Genomic DNA, 20,508 nt, shown 5'->3' on the forward strand with positions numbered 1-20,508 from the left:
TATAAATATAATTAGGTATATATAAAGAGATAAAATAAAAGAGTTAAATAATAAAAATAATAATAAAGTAAGGATGAATAGTAATAGAGGAGATGAATAGTGTCGTTCCAAATTTGGAGTAACACTATTCATCCCCATTTTGGGGGAGCATTGAAACCACATTTTGACAAAAATTGATTGCATTTTGAAGAAATGGGGGAGCTTTGGAGATGCTCTAAAGGATGCAATGTTTTCTGTAATTTTTCTTTCCAAACAAAATCTAATTAGCTGCCTTTAAAAAGGCTATTAGGCAAATTCCGACGAGAGACATGGTGACACTAATTATTCTTCTTAGATCGAAATACAATGTAGTTTTTTTTGTTGGGTTTCCGCTCGTACCAAGACAGAGGTAGCGCCAGAATTTTAAATTTATAAATTCTGAATTTAGATTAACATCTTTAAGTGATAATGACTGGGTTCTAAATTTAATATTTATACATATTTGATGAATTTCTTAATATATAAAATACACTGTTTGAGCAAAAACTATTGAGTTTGATCGAACCCGCACCTCGGCTCCTTAGGCCCCGACCACAACTACATAGCTTTTCTCATCTCAATAGCATGCCGGTCTAGCAACGATTTTTCATCATTATCTGCGTACTGTATACCATTTCCTTTAAGAGCAAATTAAATTTGTCTCTCAAATTGCCATTAAATATAACTATACATTCGTCCGTTTGATTTTTTATGCAAATATAGAATTTTCATACAGGTAAGTGTTACTGTCTTACATCACACAAATATAAAGTCAAAGCACACCCTTCCCCGTTAATTAAGCAGCAGCTTCAACCACAAAACAATTAATGAAGGCAAAATGTAGATTAACTCGCCACCAGAAAAATAGATTTTGACTAGAAAAGAAAAACAGTAAAGGTTCTTTAAATTAACACAATATTTCAATCACGCACTAATTAAAAGTCCAAACACTCGGGGTGTATCCAGTGTAGAGCCTATAGGTTCACTTGAACCCATAGTTTTTGCTCATATTCTATATTTTTGCTAAAAGAATTATTAAATAAGTATAAATAATAAATTTTGCACTCATTAAATTATATAAGATATGGTAGAATCACGAATTTAAACTCATAAAATTCAAATTCTTGATCCGTCTCAATACTGGCTCCCATTCTAGCAGGAGTGTCTTACAAACGCTTGGGGGAACAATGTAGAGAAAGTTGAGTTTTTGAAGGCCACAAGCAACCAATAAATTCCATAGCAAGGCAAGTGAAACACCGCCAAGCAAAAGTACCTGCCGTAGCACGTAAGCAATAAGCATTAGTTTCAGTGGAAGATTGAACAAAAAAATGTACAAAATTTATAAAGTTTACGTACCATAGAGGAGCCCACGGCGTTGAAAGTTCCAAAAAGGGGTAGGGCCACCTTAGAAAAATTCACAATATTAAGTTCAGAGTTGACGTTTATGGAGAAACCATATAGTAAAACTTCATGCGTTTTTTATTTATGTAAACTTATTTGGCATAATATTTTGTGATTATAAGTCTTTTATAACATGTAATCTTAAATATGACATACTATTTGTGTAGCCGTTAACACTTCTTATTACAGGTAATATTGAAATATTAAAACGAAAATAAGTTCACCTAACTTTAAACAGAAAAAATTACATTCTATTCTTCTATGCAAAAATACATATATAGGAGGAATAGTATATTATTACCAAATTAAACCGCAGGCATGGATAAGCCACTGAAAAATGACATAGCAGCAGCTCCACAACACAAAATATGCAAGCCCCGACCAAGGTAATGGCTGCAAATTAAGTGTACTCAGATGAGCAGGAAATGTTAAAATAAGGCTCAGAACACAGAAATTGAACAATATTGTGTCTTACCAGGGTATTGAGACAGGTATCAATCAGAAGAAAAATAATGTTGAGAGAATGCATACCACCCATCAACTGTCAGGCAAACAACAACAAAATGATAAATATATGTTCAAGTCTTAAGGTCCTTAACTAGAGCTAGCTAGCTAGTGCTTGTGGCTAGCTGTACGAGATATTTTGATGAAATAATACTTAGAATATTTAAGACATGAATAAACAAATAAGATTCTCGAAACATTTGAAATGGAACAATTTCACATAACATGTATCATCAATATTTGCCCTTAAAGTAACTTGAAGAAAAAAAGACGTTCACTACTGAGGAAAGAAGCATGCATGTATATATATACCAGGTTTAGCTGAAGATGTGAATTTGACGAGTAGGGTAGTATAATGAACCAAAAGACAATGTCCGTAAGAATTACTGAACCTGCACATGTCTGTTCAGGTGAGAAAATCTCATTAGAATAGCAAGCAGTAAATTCGATGCGTAATGCAGAATATATATTACTCCTATAGAACACTGGAATAAACCTGACAACATTAATATTTGTAGGATGATGATGTACCAAAAGTTTTTTTTTTTTTTTTATTATTACAGTACCTCTATCTTTGTCCCATTTTTTATGTCATTAATTATTATTATTTGGAGATCAACTTTAACTCAATAAGCAGTGGTGGATCCAGAATTTTCATCAAGGGGTGTCAAAATATAAATAATTAAATACATCGAAAAGTTAAGGGGAATCAACGTATAGTAAATATACATAATATAAAAAAATTTATCTAGCAAAATATCGTAATTTTCCGTTGAAGGGGTGTCGCTCTGCCACTGTCAATAAGTTATAGATATGAAAAGTGAAGTAAGCAGACCAAATGTCACATTAAGTTCACCTGCCATTTGAAGTGAAGGATAGTTTGTTATAATACAAGTTGGAAAGCATGTGAAAGGCCACTTTTGGTGCCTTTTAAGTCCTTATCATTTTATGTGTTTAGTTTAGAACACATGCTCTTATATGTGTGCAAATACATGCATATATACATATATATGCATACATATATTTTTATGTATTTCTACAATTAAAATCCGTTTTAAACAGATGTGTCCGTTTGTGAAAGAACATATCTTTTTGAAAAGGTACGATGGTTGCTCTATAAATAGAAGTTCTTCGAATAAAGTGGATATAGAAAAATATGCAAGTATATTCTTGGCTTGTTGTATCCCGAAGAAGATTGTTTTTATTTTTCCAATTTGTATACAAGCAATATCTTCTTTAAGGAAAGTCGTTCTCACTCGTTTTCAATTATTATTTTTTCTAACATGAAGTACTACTAGTTAAGATGCATATTCTACCACAAAGATAGGGCTTGAGAAAAACAAGGTTCAACAACAGAACGAAGCAATCAAATATTAGACCGGCTTCAGGTCTGGAGGGACAAACCTGATATGAAATTTGGAGCACGTAACTCCAAAAGCTTGCTCGTTGTGGTACTGTGTCTTCATTGTAATATTGGCCTTGCAGTTTGAACATACTCTTGTTGGTCTTTGCCTTGTTGTCAATCTCATGATCAGCAGTGTCGCCAGGACGTGGAGCTAATTTGTTTGAGTAGTAGCGTACACATCCATATGCAGATATGATGGTTCCAATCTACATTTAAATAATTAGTTGCAGAGGGAGACAAATTAAAAAAGACAATGCAGCTAAAAGTGCTCATCACACGAAGCAGAGAGCTCTTGACTTAGTTATTCTGAAAATTGATACAATTAATTAAGAGGTCTCAGACCAATATATAACTGGTGATGGAAATAATCATTGCTTAATTGTCGATATTTTACTTACTGCAAAATAGACGATTAGCAACGTAAAAGTCCACCTACATTCAAATTTTTGGAAATCATTAGATTTCAGACTGACTAATTAGTAAAACACAAATACGGTTCAAAGATATACACACGTAAAGAACTTACTCGGTGTAATAGACAAAGATGGAGTAGTTGTAAAGGAGGACATCCCAGGTTAAAAATATGCAGAGAACAACTAAAGATACAAAACGTGTAGCCAAGAGCCATACAGGGTGAATCCCACGCCAACAACTACTTGAAAAACTCCCAATTTCCACTGCTGATGGCGACAACGACGACTGATCGCAGCCTTGCAGGGGCAAAAGGATCTCATGACGACTAATAATGTTGTGGTCGTCAATAAGTGTTTGGTAACGCTGTTGCTTAATTTTGCAGCAGCAGAGCACGTAAAGGGCGCCAAACATGGCGATGCCTACTATCCCGAAACAAATAAAATCATACCACTGTATCAAAATTCCTGCCATAGCTAGTTGCAGATCAATATGCTAGCCTAGCTACCCTGGGAATTTTGGCGTGAGCTCTGCAGCCACCTAATTATATCTAGAGTCATCGCTAAATTTAACATATATTTAAGTTGCTAATAAGGGAGAAGGAAGACTATCTGGTGGTACAATAGCATGTTGTTCTTGTTTCATGTAGCTTCATACGACTGGTAGCTTTGACCGTTTGACAGCAGAACTTTAGCTTGCTTTAGTTCTCTTTTCTTTAATAAACCGATCAATTTTCCTTTTCTTGTTACTTTTTTTCCAGACTAAAAGCTAGTATAAATTGATTTATTACTCTATAATCTTTTTATGGTATGTTATGATGCTATGACGTTGAACAAAGTCGTAAAGCCCAAGAGAAAGAGGAGACTGTGCTGCAACAGCATTTGTGTGCGCACCTACGATATTGAGGTGTACAAGGGAAAGACAAGTAAGAATTAAGAAGAAAAACTAAGGTCTCGTCAAAAGAATGAGAGAAAGGGAAAGTTAATTTATGACGATGTGTATGTTGAATGGAGCACAACTTAAATGCATCAATGGTGAATTTTACGAATTGAAAATTAGTTGTTATATACAGCTAATAAAATGAGATACATGTTCCATACAACAAAGAGCACCAAACCGAGCCCATTCTCTTTGCCAACCAATTATATGTACAGAAAACCCACCCAAAAACAGATAAAAGAAAGGAAAAACATCCACAAAGGTTGGCTTTTATCCCTGCAGAATCATCTAAACTCAACGGCTTCCACTGTTGTCCAACCAACTCTGTAAGCTGCACAAGGCTTCTGCAGAGAAGCTGCAGCATCTTAATCGCCTCTGTCGTGACTGTGATGGTTCAGAATGATCAACGGAAGTAAAGCAAACAATTACCACAGTAAGATTGTCGAAAGTATTGAGCCGCAGGGCCTCCATGACAAGATCCTTGGCACACTGTTCAGGATCATCATGCCGTCTCAGACCACGACGTACCAGATTAACCGCTTGTTGACTTGACATAACATCCCAGATCCCATCACAACCAATTATAAGGAATTCATCATCCTCGCTCAAGATAATCTGTCGGAATTCAGGCTCTGCTATCAGAGGAGAGGCAGAGCCACGAGGCAGCTTCATGTCCCAGTCCCCTAAGGCCCTAGTCACTGATAGGACACCATTGAGATAGCCATCGTCAATAAATCCGCCCAACTCTTCGACACGCCTTCTCTCCGATGCATAATTCGGTCTATGGTCTTGAGACATATTAATCGCCTCTCCCTTATGGCAAAGAACTGCTCGGCAGTCTCCCACATTTGCCACCATTAGAAGCCTAGAAGAGAACAGAGTAGCAGTTTAGTTAACAAGAATACAGTAAGAAAGCGCAGTTTCCAAAAATTTCATAGAACAGAATCAAATCCTATGGTTCGATACTTGGCAAAGCAATTCTGCGGAACTCAAAAATAAAGACAGGTTGACTCTCATCCATCAAACAGCATCCTCGACTAAGGAATGAATAACTTATATTACCCGCTTAAAGAACTGAACACCGTATGATGCGGCTAGAGTGACAAGAAATAAGATTGAGAACATAATAGGGCTACAAGTGAGACCCAGAGGCAATCATGAACATGACAATTTTTGTACAAAAGGAGAAGCATTTACGTGCGAATACATAATATTAAAAATTTACCTTCCCAATACCAGAGCTGTCAATGCAGTAGTTCCAGAGGAACTACACACATTACACTCATCAGCCAAAGCAAGGTCAGCAAGAAGAAACCCTTCTCTTAGAGAGTTTTCCACCTCTTTTAAAAATGCGTCATCAACTTCTGATGTCTGAGGGAAATTGGCGTCCTCAAAAAGGAGTCTGAGGACATGTTTTCTCACATAAGCTGCTGCCTCAGGTCCTCCATGACCATCAAATACCTACAAGATGGTGAACACGAATCAGTTAGACAAGCTCCCCAATGACCAACGTGTAATGTTCCAGAAGTGAAAATTACCCCATAGAAGGCACAAGGCTGAGGAAACCTGACTAGGGAGCCTAGATGTTCGGAAAGATCATCTATCCTTATATGCTCATCTTCCATGAACCTCCGTGGACCAATATCTGCAAAACTACCTGAACGAATGCTAGGAACAAACTGCAAAGTTGTCGTATCTGGGGATTTAAAATCCTGAAAGAAAGAATTGATAGAGACACATCATCTCACAAACGACAAAAGAAGGTTTAATACCGAGCACTAATTATAATGTACATATTTAGCACAAATATTGTTGAACATTGAGAAAAGGTACATCAGCTGAATACACTTAACTTTAAAGGAAGCTCCACAAGTGGAGGGATTCCTCTCTTCCACTCAAAAAGAATAAAATATTAACTGGTCATAACAGGCTTCACTCTGCACATGATGTGGGCAACTTGACTGTTCGTCCAAAAGGGATGTGGCTGAACAGTATAGCAACACAATTAACCAGAACACGGACCTCTAGGCTAACGCTAGTGTGGATTCTTGTCATTATGAAAATCAAGCTTGGTCCTAAAATACTTCAATCTTGCAATGTCTCTGATATGTTTCAAAGTATATTAACCTTGAGAAGAGCTCAAAATGACATGGCATGGTTCATATGCAAAGGTAAATATGGAACAGAAAGATGAACACCATAGGAGAAGAGACCTAATCCATCTTCCCTACCCTGCAGGTCATCTGTCCCCCCTCCACGCCCCACCCACCCCCAAAAAAAAACTTACATTACCTTTTGGTTCCAAAGAGACATGTATCAGTAACTCTGTACTCCTGTCCCCAATTGCAATATACACAGTATTCTAAATAAATTTGGTTTTGCGGCCTCAACTGTTCCAGAAATATCAAAACCACAACATACTTAAATGCTATGACAATCATTGCTATAAATATCCTACACGTTTCCCCTCCCTCCACCGAAAACATTTCAAGAAGAAAGATGTCAGAAATGAGGAAAAAAGTTGTGAATGCCAAGAGAATGCTGATAAAAAATGAGAAGAAACATGTCCATGCTTGAGAATGGCAAGGCAATCTTTTTCTAGTAGACCAATTGAAAGCCCAAGATTTAACATTTTGAGTGGACTTCTATCATCACAATGTTGTGAAAATGCAACCTTAAAAAGCCACTGATCGAACTAAGAGAACGAGAACAATTTCAAAGAAACAAAGAGAAAAACTGATATCCATGTAAATGAGCTTTACAAACTATATCTGAGCACATTTTACTGTTGCAGAGAGAAGGTAGCTCCACTTTATCGAAGAGTCAAGCTACTTCTTGCCTAATTAATATGTTCATTAACACTTAGATACCTTACGAACTGCGTTGAAGTGCATCTTTCCCTGTTATGGGGAAGAGGCTCAATAAGTGACCTTTACATAAGGCTAACACTATGGCTTTGCCTAATTAAGCACACAAAATTAACACTTAAAGGAGCTTCACGGCAACGTTTCAGCACAGATTTCCCTATTGTAGAAGAAAGGCCCAGTAGGTCCCCTTATACAAGAGCCAAGCAACTGCTTTGCCTAATTAGAATACAAGGAGCTTTACAAGCAACATTTTAAAGCATAAATTTCCTCTTTGAACACCAAGAAACATTCTATGCTTTGTGTAGTTGCCATCCTCCAAATTCCACTGGAAGCTTTTCTTAGAGGCACCTTAGATATAATATTAACTATACTTATCAATAGTCCAATAGCATGTCATAATACCTACAGAAAAACTTGGGCAATCATTTTAGCTTCAATAAATAACCTGAACATAACAATAACCACTATGCACAAAAATTTCTGCCTTTTCTAGTGTTCTCCCGCAGACATACGCTAGACCTTTTTTTACATTATGACCGAGAAAACCATCTGTGGCCAAACCTTATGACCAACTGCCACCTTCAAATTTCGGGGATATGGGTTCACCCCTCTTCCCTTCTCCACTTAAATACCAAGCTAAGTTCGCATGCCGTAGGGCTCAAACCTATGACCTAAGACACAACCTTTGCCGACATACCCGGGACTTGTTCTCATGTAATGACTCTTATGATAGTATGAAAGCTCCTAAGTTAGTCGTAAATGACTTAACACTTAAAGCCAAGACCTCAATAGGTCAGATGTTCAACACTTCACATCTAACTCCTCCCTAAAATCTAAAGAAACCCAACAACTAAGCTTAAATAAGTTGAAACGAGACAAACATGTTTTCCTTTTATTGCTTCCCTTTATAGTTCCATAACTTTCTACAAGCATTTATGAGGTAATAATTCAAAGTCCAGGGTGTTGAATATTATTCTTTAAATGTCAAATCTTCAATTAAATCTAAAGCACGGGACTTCACGCTGAAAAACATGCTCTTTTCGCTAATTCTTCAAAGATCACAAGATGGGTATCCCATAAAACGTAAAAAACACAATTAAAAAGCAAAAGGGGAAAGTAAAGAAGAATGTTAAAAGAGAAAAACGCACCACATCAGAACAACAGGGGACATCTAAGACCGTGGTGATGGTCTGTTGTACTGGTACAATAACCTCAGCTTCAGCTCCCATCTTTAAAAGTCCACAACTTTTGTGATCATAACACAGAAACACAACTGAATTGGGGCTTCTTCACGAAACACAAAGAGAAAATTTTGACCAAATGAAAGTAAGAATTCGAGGAGTTTTGGGAGTTTGTGGAAGTTTTTTTTGGTGTGTGTGGAAACGGCAAATACCAAACTTGGCACAAGTCGGGTTGAACTTGGATATATAAGAAGCGCTGACCGGCGGTGGGTAACCGGCGGTTAAATGTAAAAAGTCGTAGAGTAGGTGGACACGTGTATGTTATGTGGGTACGTCCACGCTCAGAATTTTGGGTCTTGGACTATTGGTTCGTTGAGCAAAACGCACACGCAAATGTAATGGCATGGCCCATTGAGATTTGAGAAAGCGAATGGAATCAATCAATAAGGAAAGGAAACTTCGGTTGCTGGACACGTGACTGTTTCTTCTACCACTTGTGTGACTTCTTCAAACCGTGTACCCTCGCTTCTCTTTTAAGGGGAAAAAAAAATATACTTCCTTCGTTATAGAATCTTTTCATAGTACGAAAGTTAAATTACTAAATTTTAGTTTAAATTTGGATATAATTTTTTTACAGTTTGTTTGGATGATTGTTATATGTCTTTTCATAATATATCGTATTATATTGTGCTATATTGTATTATATTTGTTTGATCCAAAATTTAGATCTAGGTTTAAATTATTAGATTTTCAAATAGAATATATTTAATTTTCGCCAATATTAATATCCAAAAGATGTATTGATCGTTTTTGGGGAATGGTGACACTACTGTTATGTTTAATGATCCAAAAATGAAGGGGACTGCAATAAATAACAATAAATAGTAATGAATGACATTTAAGTAGACTGAAATTTTCTCTCTCTAGATTTCTCTCTCGGCGCACGATTTCGTGTATGCTAACCTGCGCTGATCGGAAATGGGGAGGGGACGACCAAAGAAGATGGTAACAAAGGTTCAGCTAGCTGAATTCATAGCATCAAGAAGTTGGAGTGGAACTCTGGAGAGGAAATGTGAAATTGATTCACAAACAGTAGCCCTAAGTAGTGACAAAAGAGCATTAATGAACTTGACAAATTCTGCAGGATCGAGCTACATGCAAATGGAATTAACACAGAATCTGGGACTTTTAAGCCCTAACATGAGGAATTCTGCACCTCAATCAGCTGCTGGGAAGACAGGTAAGGGGAATTTAGGAACGAACACTGTTTCATTGACTACTGTTCCATCAGTGAAAGCAACGAGTAGTATAAAGGAGAAGAGTACCATAGATGAAACGAGCAAAACAAAGCTTCCGAAAGAACAACAAACACAGATCCAGAACTCAGCAAAGGCAACAGATCCAGAGGCGACAAGAACAAAGATTGGGCAAAATGACAAAAAATGGACAAACTTATTAACTGGGAACAAAATGGCTGCAAGAGGAATGGATCTAGTTTACATCCCACCTGCCATTCATGATGGAGTAAAAAAGGTTCAATTGCAAAAGGAGGAGATGGAAGTGGAAATGTGAAATGGCAAAAGGCGATAATAGTATATGTTATTGGAGAAACACCTTCAATAGGAGCCATGGAGAGATTCATAGCTACACAGTGGAATTTTGCTGCGAAACCTACAATTTTCTGTCATAATGAGGGCTACTTTGTCATTCTATTCAGCAACATGGATGATAAAAATGCAGTACTATATTCAGGACCATATACCATGGGAGCAAAGCCAATGATCCTGAAATCATGGTCAAAGGATTTCAACTTGTACAATGAAGTCTTAAAGACTATTCCACTATAGGTGAGTTTCCCTAATCTTCCTTTGAATTGCTGGGGAAGGATAACACTAAGTAGAATTGCTAGTAGATTGGGATCTCCTGTATATGCTGATGAATGCACAAGTAATGCATCCAGAATCTCTTATGCCCGAGTACTTATTGAAATGCATATCAGCAAGGAACTACCCAAAAGTATCATAATACAAGATCCTGCAGTAAAAGAGAGTGACCAACTGGTGGAATATAATTGGGTGCCAAAATACTGTAAAAAGTGTTTGATGGTGGGACATGACTGTCATGGAGAACAAGAAAGAGTTGGAGCAGCCAAAAGGAATGGGCAAGGTGAGCAACAACAGCAAAGACCAATAATGCCTAAACAACAAGGAAGGAATGTCAATGTTAATGATACTACGCAACAAACCAAAGAAATCGGTAACTCAGTGAGTGGCAATAGGTCCAGGAAAACAAATAGAGAAGGACACAGGCAAACAGATAGCTCAAGAGAAACAGAATGATCCATAGAAGGCCAATAAAGATCAGCAAATGTGGACAAAAGCTAAAGGCAGAGGAGGAGTGACAAGTCCAATACAGCAAGTACTCACTACTAATAATGACTTCTCTCTATTAAGAGAAGAAATAATTGAAGGCAGTACAAGTTGGGCAGATGAAGTTGAAGATGAAAAAAGTAAAGGAGAAGGAGGAAGGAAAATACCACTTAATCCTAAATCTTTATGAAGATAGCTACTTGGAATGTGAGGGGCTTCAATAAGATACATAAGCAAAAGGAGATGAAAACTTTCTTGAAAAAACAAAAAATCAGTCTTATAGCAATAATAGAACACAGAGTACAGAATAATAAAGAAAAAGAGATAATCAATAAATGTGCACCTGGATGGAGTTGGTGTTCCAATAGATCAGCTAGTGAGAAAGAAAGAATATGGATTCTATGGGATACTGATAGTATCCAGTTCACTTTGATTCAGACCCATGCTCAGTACATCCATGGCATAGTTCAAAATAGCTGTTCTAGCAAACAGTTTGCTTTTATAGCTATTTATAGATTGCATACCATTGCTCATAGGTGTGATATGTGGGAAGCTCTAAGAAGGATAGAGGCTCAGATGACTAACTCCTAGCTAATCATGGGGGACTTTAATGCAATAATGGGCATTGAAGATAGGGTGAATGGCACAGTAGTACAGGAAAATAAGATCAAAGACTTTAGATCTCTAATGGAGGAATGCAGACTAAATGAACTTGGAACTGTGAGTAGATCTTATACATGGACAAACAGTCATGTATATAGTAGAATTGACAGAGCCATAGTCAATGCTCACTGGATGATAAACATGCCTCCAATGCAAGTACATGTAATGGACCCTCAGTTTTCTGATCACTCCCCATTGTGTATAGAGCTGGAAGCAGAAACAGAACATAAAGGGAGACCTTTCAAATTTTTTAATTGTCTTGCTGAACACCCAAGCTTTGAAAGTATAATTAGAGAAGGATGGAATAAGGATAACAGGAATATGAAGGATGTCTGGTACAATTTGAAGAGTATCAAACCAAGCCTTAAGAGTCTGAACAAAAGGGAGTTTGCCAGTACAACAAATAAGGTTCAATAATTAAGGGAGCTGCTAGTCAGTATTCAAGCACAGATGAGAACCACTACAACAACAGCTGACATGTTTGAATCAGAGAGAAACACAAAAAAGCAATTGGAGAAATGGAGTACAATAGAGGAGAGCATCTACAGACAAAGATTTAGAATCCAATGGCTCCAATTGGGTGATTCTAACACAGCTTTTTTCTTTGCAAGCATGAAAGGGATACCAACACAGAATCAGATCAAATTCCTAAATGATGAAAAGGGAAGACTGATCAATAAACCTGAAGATATTGAACAAGAAATAGTGGGGTTATACAAAGGATTGCTAGGGAGATCCACCAATAGCATACCTGCTATTAACCCTAGTATAATGAGGAAAGGACTAGGACTTACAAGATCTCAGCAACTACAACTTATAGCTCCTTTCAATAATGAGGATGTGATAAAGGCATTGCAGGGGATAGGAGATTCAAAGGCACTATGTGGAGATAGTTTTAACGCATATTTCTACAATAAGACATGGCACATAGTTGGTAAGGATATTACAAAAGATGTGTTAGAGTTCTTTAATGAAGGGATAATATATAAACCACTAAATAGCACAACTATCACTCTGATTCCAAAGGTGAAGAATCCTTCTTCTGTCAAACAATTCAGACCAATATCTTGTTGTACCATCATTTATAAGATCATTTCCAAGATGCTCACAAGCAGATTACAAACAGTAATGGGGTCCCTTGTATATATGAGCCAAGCAGCATTTGTACTAGGCAGAATACTGAGTGATAATGTTTTATTGAGGCATGAACTTGTTAAAGGATACGGGAGGAAAGGTGTATCACCAAGGTGTATGGTGAAAGTTGATATGCAAAAGGTGTATGATTATATAGAATGGAATTTCCTTGAACAAGTTCTCACAGAAATGAATATCCCAGGAAATTTTCTCTCAAGGATTATGGCATGTGTTACTACAGTGTCATATACTATAGTTGTAAATGGGAAACCAACAAGTCCATTTGATGCAAAAAGAGGAGTCAGACAAGGAGACCCATTGTCACCATATCTCTTTGTTCTAGCCACGGAGTATCTCACTAGATGTTTAAAGACTCTGAAGGAAAAGCCTGATTTCAATTATCACCCCAGGTGTGAGAAGCTGAATATTGTTCAACTTAGCTTTGCAGATGACTTGTTGCTATTCTCTAGAGGTGATGTGGTATCCATCAAGCTACTATATGAGTGTTTTGATCAGTTCTCAAGAGCCTCAGGTCTGATTTCAAACCAAGATAAAAGTTTAATATATTTTGGAGGGGTGACAAAGGATGTTCAACATCAAATTACTCAATGCTTAGGTTTCTCTACAGGCTCCCTACCTTTTAGGTATTTAGGAGTCCCATTGAGCACTAAAAGGTTATCCATAATTCAATGTCAACCTTTGCTGGATAAGATGCTAGGCAGAATCAAACACTGGACAACCAAATTCCTATCATACGCAGGAAGATTACAATTGATCAAAAAAGTGTTGTTTGCTATTCAATCCTTTTGGTCCCAAATCTTCCCTCTGCCTAAGAAGATAATTCAAGGAATTGAGATGATTTGCAAAAGGTTCTTGTGGATAGGAGAAACTAGGAGTAGGGCTAAGGTCCTAGTAGCTTGGAAGCAACTGTGTTGGCCTAAATCTGTAGGGGGTCTGAACATAACAGATATCCTAATAAGGAATAGAGTTGCTTTGATCAAACACCTATGGAACATAAACAAGAAGAAAGTCCGCTTGTGGATACAATGGATCCACACGTACTATATCAAGCAACAGGTAGTATGGAGTATGAAGGTTAAATAGGCTGCTTGGCTCACTCAGAAAATATTACGAGCTGCTAAATACTTGAATGAGGTAAGTATAGGAGTAGAAGAAGTGATGAACATGCAGGAATACTCCATCAGGCTCGTATATGATAAGCTCAGAGGTGAACTACCTAAAGTGGAATGGAAGAGACTAATTTGTAACAACATCAGTAGCCCAAAATGGATTTTCAATTTGTACTTGGCAATTCTTGGAAGGTTATACACGAGAGACAGATTATTGGGATGAAGTGTAGCAATTTGTTCAGACTCTTGCTATGTGGAAGAGCAGCAGAAAGCCATGATCATCTTTTCTTCAAATGCAGCTATTCAACAATAATATGGGGTAAGCTACTACAATGGTCGGGAATAACAAGAGATGTGCAGGGGTGGAATGCTGAAATTCAATGGGCTATAAGGCATGCAACATGGAAGAAGCAAATATATGTCATCTATAGAATGCTATTAGCGTGTGCTGTGTATTGCATTTGACAGGAAAGAAATTAAAGAACATTCCGAGGAACACAGAGGAGTTGCGAGGAACTGATCAGAGTAATAGTTCAAGAGATGCATTGTCAAGGAAATTCGAATTCTAAAGTAGCTAGGAAACTACAGGAATTCAACTATTATCCAGACTGTAGTTGAGTAATCATGTAGATTGAGGACTTTGGATTTAGGGCTGCATGTCCAAATCTAAGTGAATTTTGAGAGGGTTTTTGTTATACTTGTAAATATTTCCCTGGTAATAATAAAATTAATTACCAAAAAAATGGCATTTAAGTAAATAAAAGTATGTGAGTCACCCGAAAAGGATGAGATTCTTTAGTGTTCTTTCTAACAATGATGAATGATTGATGAGCCTTTGAATGTTCGGATTCTTCTTGGATCGTGAGGGGAAAGTTAGACAAGAATCTTAAGAAAAAAGTATATTTTGTATGTGTGTGATAAAGCAAGATTTTTCAGAGAATGTCAATGTGTTCTCTTATAAATGAGTATTCAATGTGTCCTATAACTATGTCTCTTTTTCTTTATAAGGGAATATATGCCAAAAATCCTAATAGTACAACCATAGAGAACATTCTCTTTAGAATCTTATCCTAAAACTAGCCGTTATTACTCTATTAAAGACGAATGCTCGTCCTCGATAGTGTTGTTCAATACCGAACCGTAACCGTTAATCGAACTAAACCAATGGCTTATTGGCTCATTAGCTTATTGGCATCGGGTTATCAGGGTAATGGATGGTGCATGGATTGAGATTTTATAATTATCGGCTTAACGGTTTGGGGGCGTATTACTCATTTTTCTTATCGGATAAACCGTTAACCCGTTAAGAATTTTTATATTTATACTTTTATCATCATTGAATATTCAACAAATTTGTTCCAGAGTAACAGATTCCACAGTATACTATGTACATGTTGGATATGAGAACAACATATACATTAGAACAGAGAAAATGCAGCAAGATGCTATGATAAAAAAAAATGGCCAATGGGAAGTGATCACAGTCCTTTTCTTTTTTGCTCCATTCCTGTTATTTGGCTCGATAATTAAGGTTGTTGCTTCATTTGGGTGCGGCAATTGAGATAGTCTCATACCCAATGTGTACATAATATACTGTGGGATTTATTGTCATGTGTAGAGAAAGTGCCTCGAATACACCTTAGAACAACATATGATCGAGTTGTGAAGCTAGAGCAGCAAGATGCTATGATAAAAAAAATTCGATTTAATTTAGCCAATAAACTGACCGATAATTGATAATCTAATACCAATCCACCCATTGTCTTATTGGATGGCTAGCAGATTACTACATTTATAATCCGATAACCGATAAGCCGAACTGTTAAACATAATTATACGCCCGATCCACCCAATAAGCACCCCTAGTCCTCGATCTTGATCTATGCTAACTCCTCGAGTCCGCCCTTTATCTCTTATGAGACCACTTCGACCTTGAGCATGACTTTTTTCGATGTCATATTGGTGACACGTGGCTGCTCTTTGAAGGCCCTCTTAGTGATGGTATGATTTAATCATAACTAAGATAATTTTTAGCCCATACAATTAGTTTCTCTACTTATTGAGGTCGTCCTCATGGGCGAGTTCGATGAGCAGATAATGTCGTTCATGGTCGAGCTTGTTAAACAGATACCACGGGTCGTAGTGGTTATAGCGAACAGGAGACGTGGCTCTTTATGGGCCGCATATCAAATCCCTTAAATTTCTTGGATGATTTGTTAGAGTCATTTGGTCCAAAAGAGGAGGTGATGTCATGACATCATGTGTCATGACATCATGAGTCATGATGATGCATGTTCCCGATGCATTACATCAATTTATATGTGCCCTTTGATGGGATCTGCCGTTTCAATTCCGGTGTTAATCATAATGATCCATTTCGGGTTTGGTGCCCATTATGACAAACCGTTTCAGATTTGGTGCCTCAATATCTAGAAATAGGGATAACCAAACCTGAATTTGAAATTTTTACTCTCCCAAACTTTCGAGATTTCAAGCTTTCTCTCTGAACCCATATCTTCTATATATTTGCTCTCTTCCCAGTTTCTATCTTTACTTTCTTATAAACATGCCAAATTTATTATCTAATGCCGGTGAAGGGAGTCATGCCGCTCCCTTGGCGGTTATGTTTCCTACTCATGGGGAGAATGTTGATGCCATTGTTGAGGATGTAGTTTTTTCGTCGGTGGAGGATATACTTCCCCGCAACCCTGAAGCCAGGTCTAATCTACATTGATCACCGGACGCGTTGCCTGAAATTTCCTATCGACGATGGCATCCAAACAGTTAGCTGACTTTAAAGCCAAGTTCGGCCTCCCCAAAACACATCAAACTGATCCCTACTGAAGGGGACGAAGTACATGCTCACCACCCTGGGTGTTGCGCTCTATACGCTTACCCATTCCTTATTGGTTACTCGTTTCCTCTTTCCCCGCTAGTGGAAGAGTTTTTTTGCCACTACGGCATTTGTCTCGCTCAGCTCACCCCTTACATCTACAAAGTCATCAAGATGTTGACCAAATTTGCTGGCCGTGGTTGTTGCACCTTTTTGTTGTATGTACGCTCGCTCTACTAACTTCTATGTCTCTTCCTTTCCTAGGGAGGGGGTTTTCTTAAGGGAGCCGGGCGCCTTTGCCCTTTTTTCGGAGGGGGAGTGCTACGCCTTCAGTTTCTGCACTCGTCGTGGTTGTTGGGCCTATTGTACCTGCCCCCGTCCTGGTTAATGCGGCTTGTGGTTCCATCTCTATCCCGTCTGCTGCTCCTGCTCCTCAACTTTTCTCGCTGGTTGATAAGGATGATGACATCTTTGTCACGCCCCAAACCTGGGGGCGAGACCGATACCTGGTGCCTCACTTAACCTAACATACCAACTTACGACTGAGGGACTCTGAACATATAATGTCATACATCTGCCATAGGGCCACATTGTAAGACAATTTGTGAAACAAAATATAAAACCGAACAGAAACTGGCTCTGACTGAACATCAATATAAAGTTGGACCGACAAGTTCGTCATAACTAGTACAACTGACAAACCAACAAAAATATATATACAAGGCCTACAAACCCAACATACTGCACTAACTGATAGATATATCTACAAGCCTCTACTGATGGATGTATTGTGGTCGGAACAGGGCCCCGACCTATCTATAGTATATATACATATGTACACACTATGTACTCAAAACCCTAGACCCCGCAACTCCAAAGGACGTGGAGTTTATCGATCAAACTGATGGACAACACCTACAGAGGAGGTCTACTAGGCTGTATATCCGAACCTGCATATATGAAATGCAACGTCCCCAAGAATGGGACGTTTGTACGAAATAATGTACCGAGTATGTAAGGCAATAGAATAACTAAAAGTTGAAACTAAACTAATAATATAATAACTGAAATTAACTAGGAGTCAAAGATGATCTGGAAATATACTTATCTGCTGATACTAACTCAACTCTCTCAATATAGTAAGTAAAATAGTTCTCCGACCCTATAAGGCTCAGAACGTGTAACTATTCGGCCGTAGTAAGCTCGCTCATAGGCGCTCGGTCGTACTAGGCTCGGTATCTCATCCGTTCTGGGCTTGCTCATAGGCACTCATCCACAGTAGGCTTGGTATATAACGTACCATCTGATCAGAGGTTGCCCAATAGCTCGATGATGGTGAAAATACTATAATATTGTATGTATATAGGCCCTATACCCTCTTGACTGAAAGAAGATAATACTTAACTGAATAGAAAGTCCCAAAAAGGGAGAATACTGCAACTTCTAAGTCTAGGATAATGTGAATAAATTCAGGAATACGAACTTCTCTTTATGTCTAACACATGTAGTTACGAGATCATGCCAAAATGAAGGAAAGGTTTAGCCTTAACATACCTTATCACAATCTTTCCAATAACCACACTGAGCTCGTCTCTTCATACCTTAATCTACAACAATGATAATAATACTATCATTAAGTTACAAAAGGTACAGCTAGCGCATAACGACCGATAGACTTATTTTATATTATAACGAGCAGCATCTCCCCTATGATCTTTACTTACTCCAAATTCAAGATAACACCAACAACACAAGAACACAATAATAACAACATATATACATTATTTTCCAACATTATATACACCATAAATTACTACAAAATATCCCAACACACCCCAATCTTTTCATACACAAAACGACCACCGTAGTAGTGTCAAACAACACGAAAATGTTACGATATATGACCAACCCACCACCCTGTATTTATGTGGTGTTTATCCACACTCTTTCTCCTTCAAAACTCCCTAAAATAGTAGCAAAACACGCAATCCAACAGCAACACAAAACAACCCACAAAATAGTTCACTACAAGTTGAATAACTCGAACTCGCGATTCCCGATCACCATCCCATGAGTTCTTACAACTATAGAACGACTTCCTATACATTTCTAGCAGAAAAAATGGATGAAAGAGAGAAAGTAAACCTACCTTATTTGTTGAATCACTCAACTCCTATCTTGGTTCTTCAAACTCTAGGTTTTTCTCCAACTAGAACTTGAAAAGGAGAGAAATTCAATTAGGGTTTGTGTGCAATTTTTTGGGAGGACTTTTTCAAGGGTTTAGGTCTGGTTATTATGCCCTATTATCAGTGTAATATATGAAGTAAATATGCCAAGTCAGCCTTACTACACTCAAGATTGCTAAGAAATGTTAGAACACAAGAGAATTGCCAAAGGAAGCTGTTGTACTAGAGAGAACTTGATTGTTTTGCTTGGTGAATTACAAATGAATGGCCCTCTTTATATACTAGTCACCTAAGAGCTAGTATGGAAATATTAATTGTTACCCAAGTCCTTAATATTTTCAAGTAAGTCCCTTCTCTAGAATTTTCTACTTAGTTAGAATCTTCTAAGGACTTTCCTAGAAATTTCATAGGGTTCTAAGGTCTTCCATGAGAAATCTCCATATTTCCTCTACAACCTTCCAACATGTGCTAATCTATTTCATATGTAAGCTTTCCATATGGCAAAAAAATATGCCAAGTGGTACCCCAATGCTATGATGATGTGGTGGTCCATGACATTCTTAGAATTAAACTAAGTGCACGTGCGATACTTGACAACTTGCTCACGATCTTGCTATGCCAAGTCAGTTTTACTACACTAAATATTGCTAAGGTATTATTAGAACACAGGAGAATTGCCAGAGGAAGCTTTTGTATTAGAGAGAACTTGATTGTTTTGCTTTTTGAGTTATAAATGAATATCCCACTTTATACACTAATCTCCTAGGGTCTAGTGAGTAAATAATAATTATTATACATGGCCCTTATTATTTACAAGCAATTCCCTTCTCTAGAATATTCTACATAGCTAGAATCTTCTAAGGACTTTCCTAGAAATTCCATAGGGTTCTAAGGTCTTCCATGAGAAATCTTTGTACTTCTCTAGAACCTTCCTACATGTGCAAGTCTTTTTATTATGTAAGCTTTCCATATATCAAAAATATATGCCAAGTAGCACCTATGTGGCATGATGATGTGGCAGGCCATGACACTCTTCCCCACCTAATTTTATCCCGCCCTCGGCACAAATCATCGACACGAACATGCGCTCTTCGGGTGTCGCCGTAGATCTTTGTCCATTAGCTATGATGCCCTATGAAGGGGTTTGTCTTCCCATGTCACAAGGTACTTGTCACCTTTCTTCTTGCCCCATTTGTACTTCGGACGACTACCTATGATGGCCTCAATCCTCCGCCCATCGGATGCCTCTTCTTGATCGTGGCCTGAATCTCCCCATGACTCAACCAAGTCTAGAAGCTTCTCAAGCATTGGGTCCATGCTTTCACTCCCTATTTGGATACCCTGCATGGTCCCAGCCTTGATAGAAAACTTAACCCCTCTGCTTGGTGCATCGTCTAAGTCCGATAGTGTGCCATCACTTTGTAACTTGCCATCCTTTTCAACTATGTCCATCCATCTTTTCTTGCT

At 37.8% G+C, this 20,508-nt stretch overlaps 3 protein-coding genes across 3 annotated transcripts; 1 reads left to right on the forward strand and 2 right to left on the reverse strand.

Moving 5' to 3' along the window:
* Positions 1–894: 894 nt before the first annotated feature.
* Positions 895–4,299, reverse strand: LOC104237006 (uncharacterized). The gene is made up of 8 exons (XM_009791064.2): positions 3,855–4,299; positions 3,727–3,760; positions 3,328–3,534; positions 2,236–2,325; positions 1,895–1,960; positions 1,721–1,812; positions 1,375–1,422; positions 895–1,291 (listed from the first exon to the last, which is right to left on the reverse strand). Exons 1-8 carry the CDS (start codon positions 4,211–4,213, stop codon positions 1,171–1,173), a joined length of 1,017 nt encoding a protein of 338 aa, XP_009789366.1. The 5' UTR covers positions 4,214–4,299; the 3' UTR covers positions 895–1,170.
* Positions 4,300–4,738: 439 nt separating this feature from the next.
* LOC104237005 (probable protein phosphatase 2C 2) lies at positions 4,739–9,079 on the reverse strand. The gene is made up of 4 exons (XM_009791061.2): positions 8,694–9,079; positions 6,217–6,390; positions 5,904–6,139; positions 4,739–5,543 (listed from the first exon to the last, which is right to left on the reverse strand). Exons 1-4 carry the CDS (start codon positions 8,772–8,774, stop codon positions 4,973–4,975), a joined length of 1,062 nt encoding a protein of 353 aa, XP_009789363.1. The 5' UTR covers positions 8,775–9,079; the 3' UTR covers positions 4,739–4,972.
* Positions 9,080–11,692: 2,613 nt separating this feature from the next.
* LOC138886285 (uncharacterized) lies at positions 11,693–12,175 on the forward strand. The gene has a single exon (XM_070167355.1). The coding sequence runs from the start codon at positions 11,693–11,695 to the stop codon at positions 12,173–12,175; it is 483 nt and encodes a 160-aa protein (XP_070023456.1).
* The last annotated feature ends 8,333 nt before the right edge of the window (positions 12,176–20,508 follow it).

Source organism: Nicotiana sylvestris, chromosome 2, assembly GCF_000393655.2.
Source record: "Nicotiana sylvestris chromosome 2, ASM39365v2, whole genome shotgun sequence".
Lineage (NCBI taxonomy): Eukaryota > Viridiplantae > Streptophyta > Magnoliopsida > Solanales > Solanaceae > Nicotiana > Nicotiana sylvestris.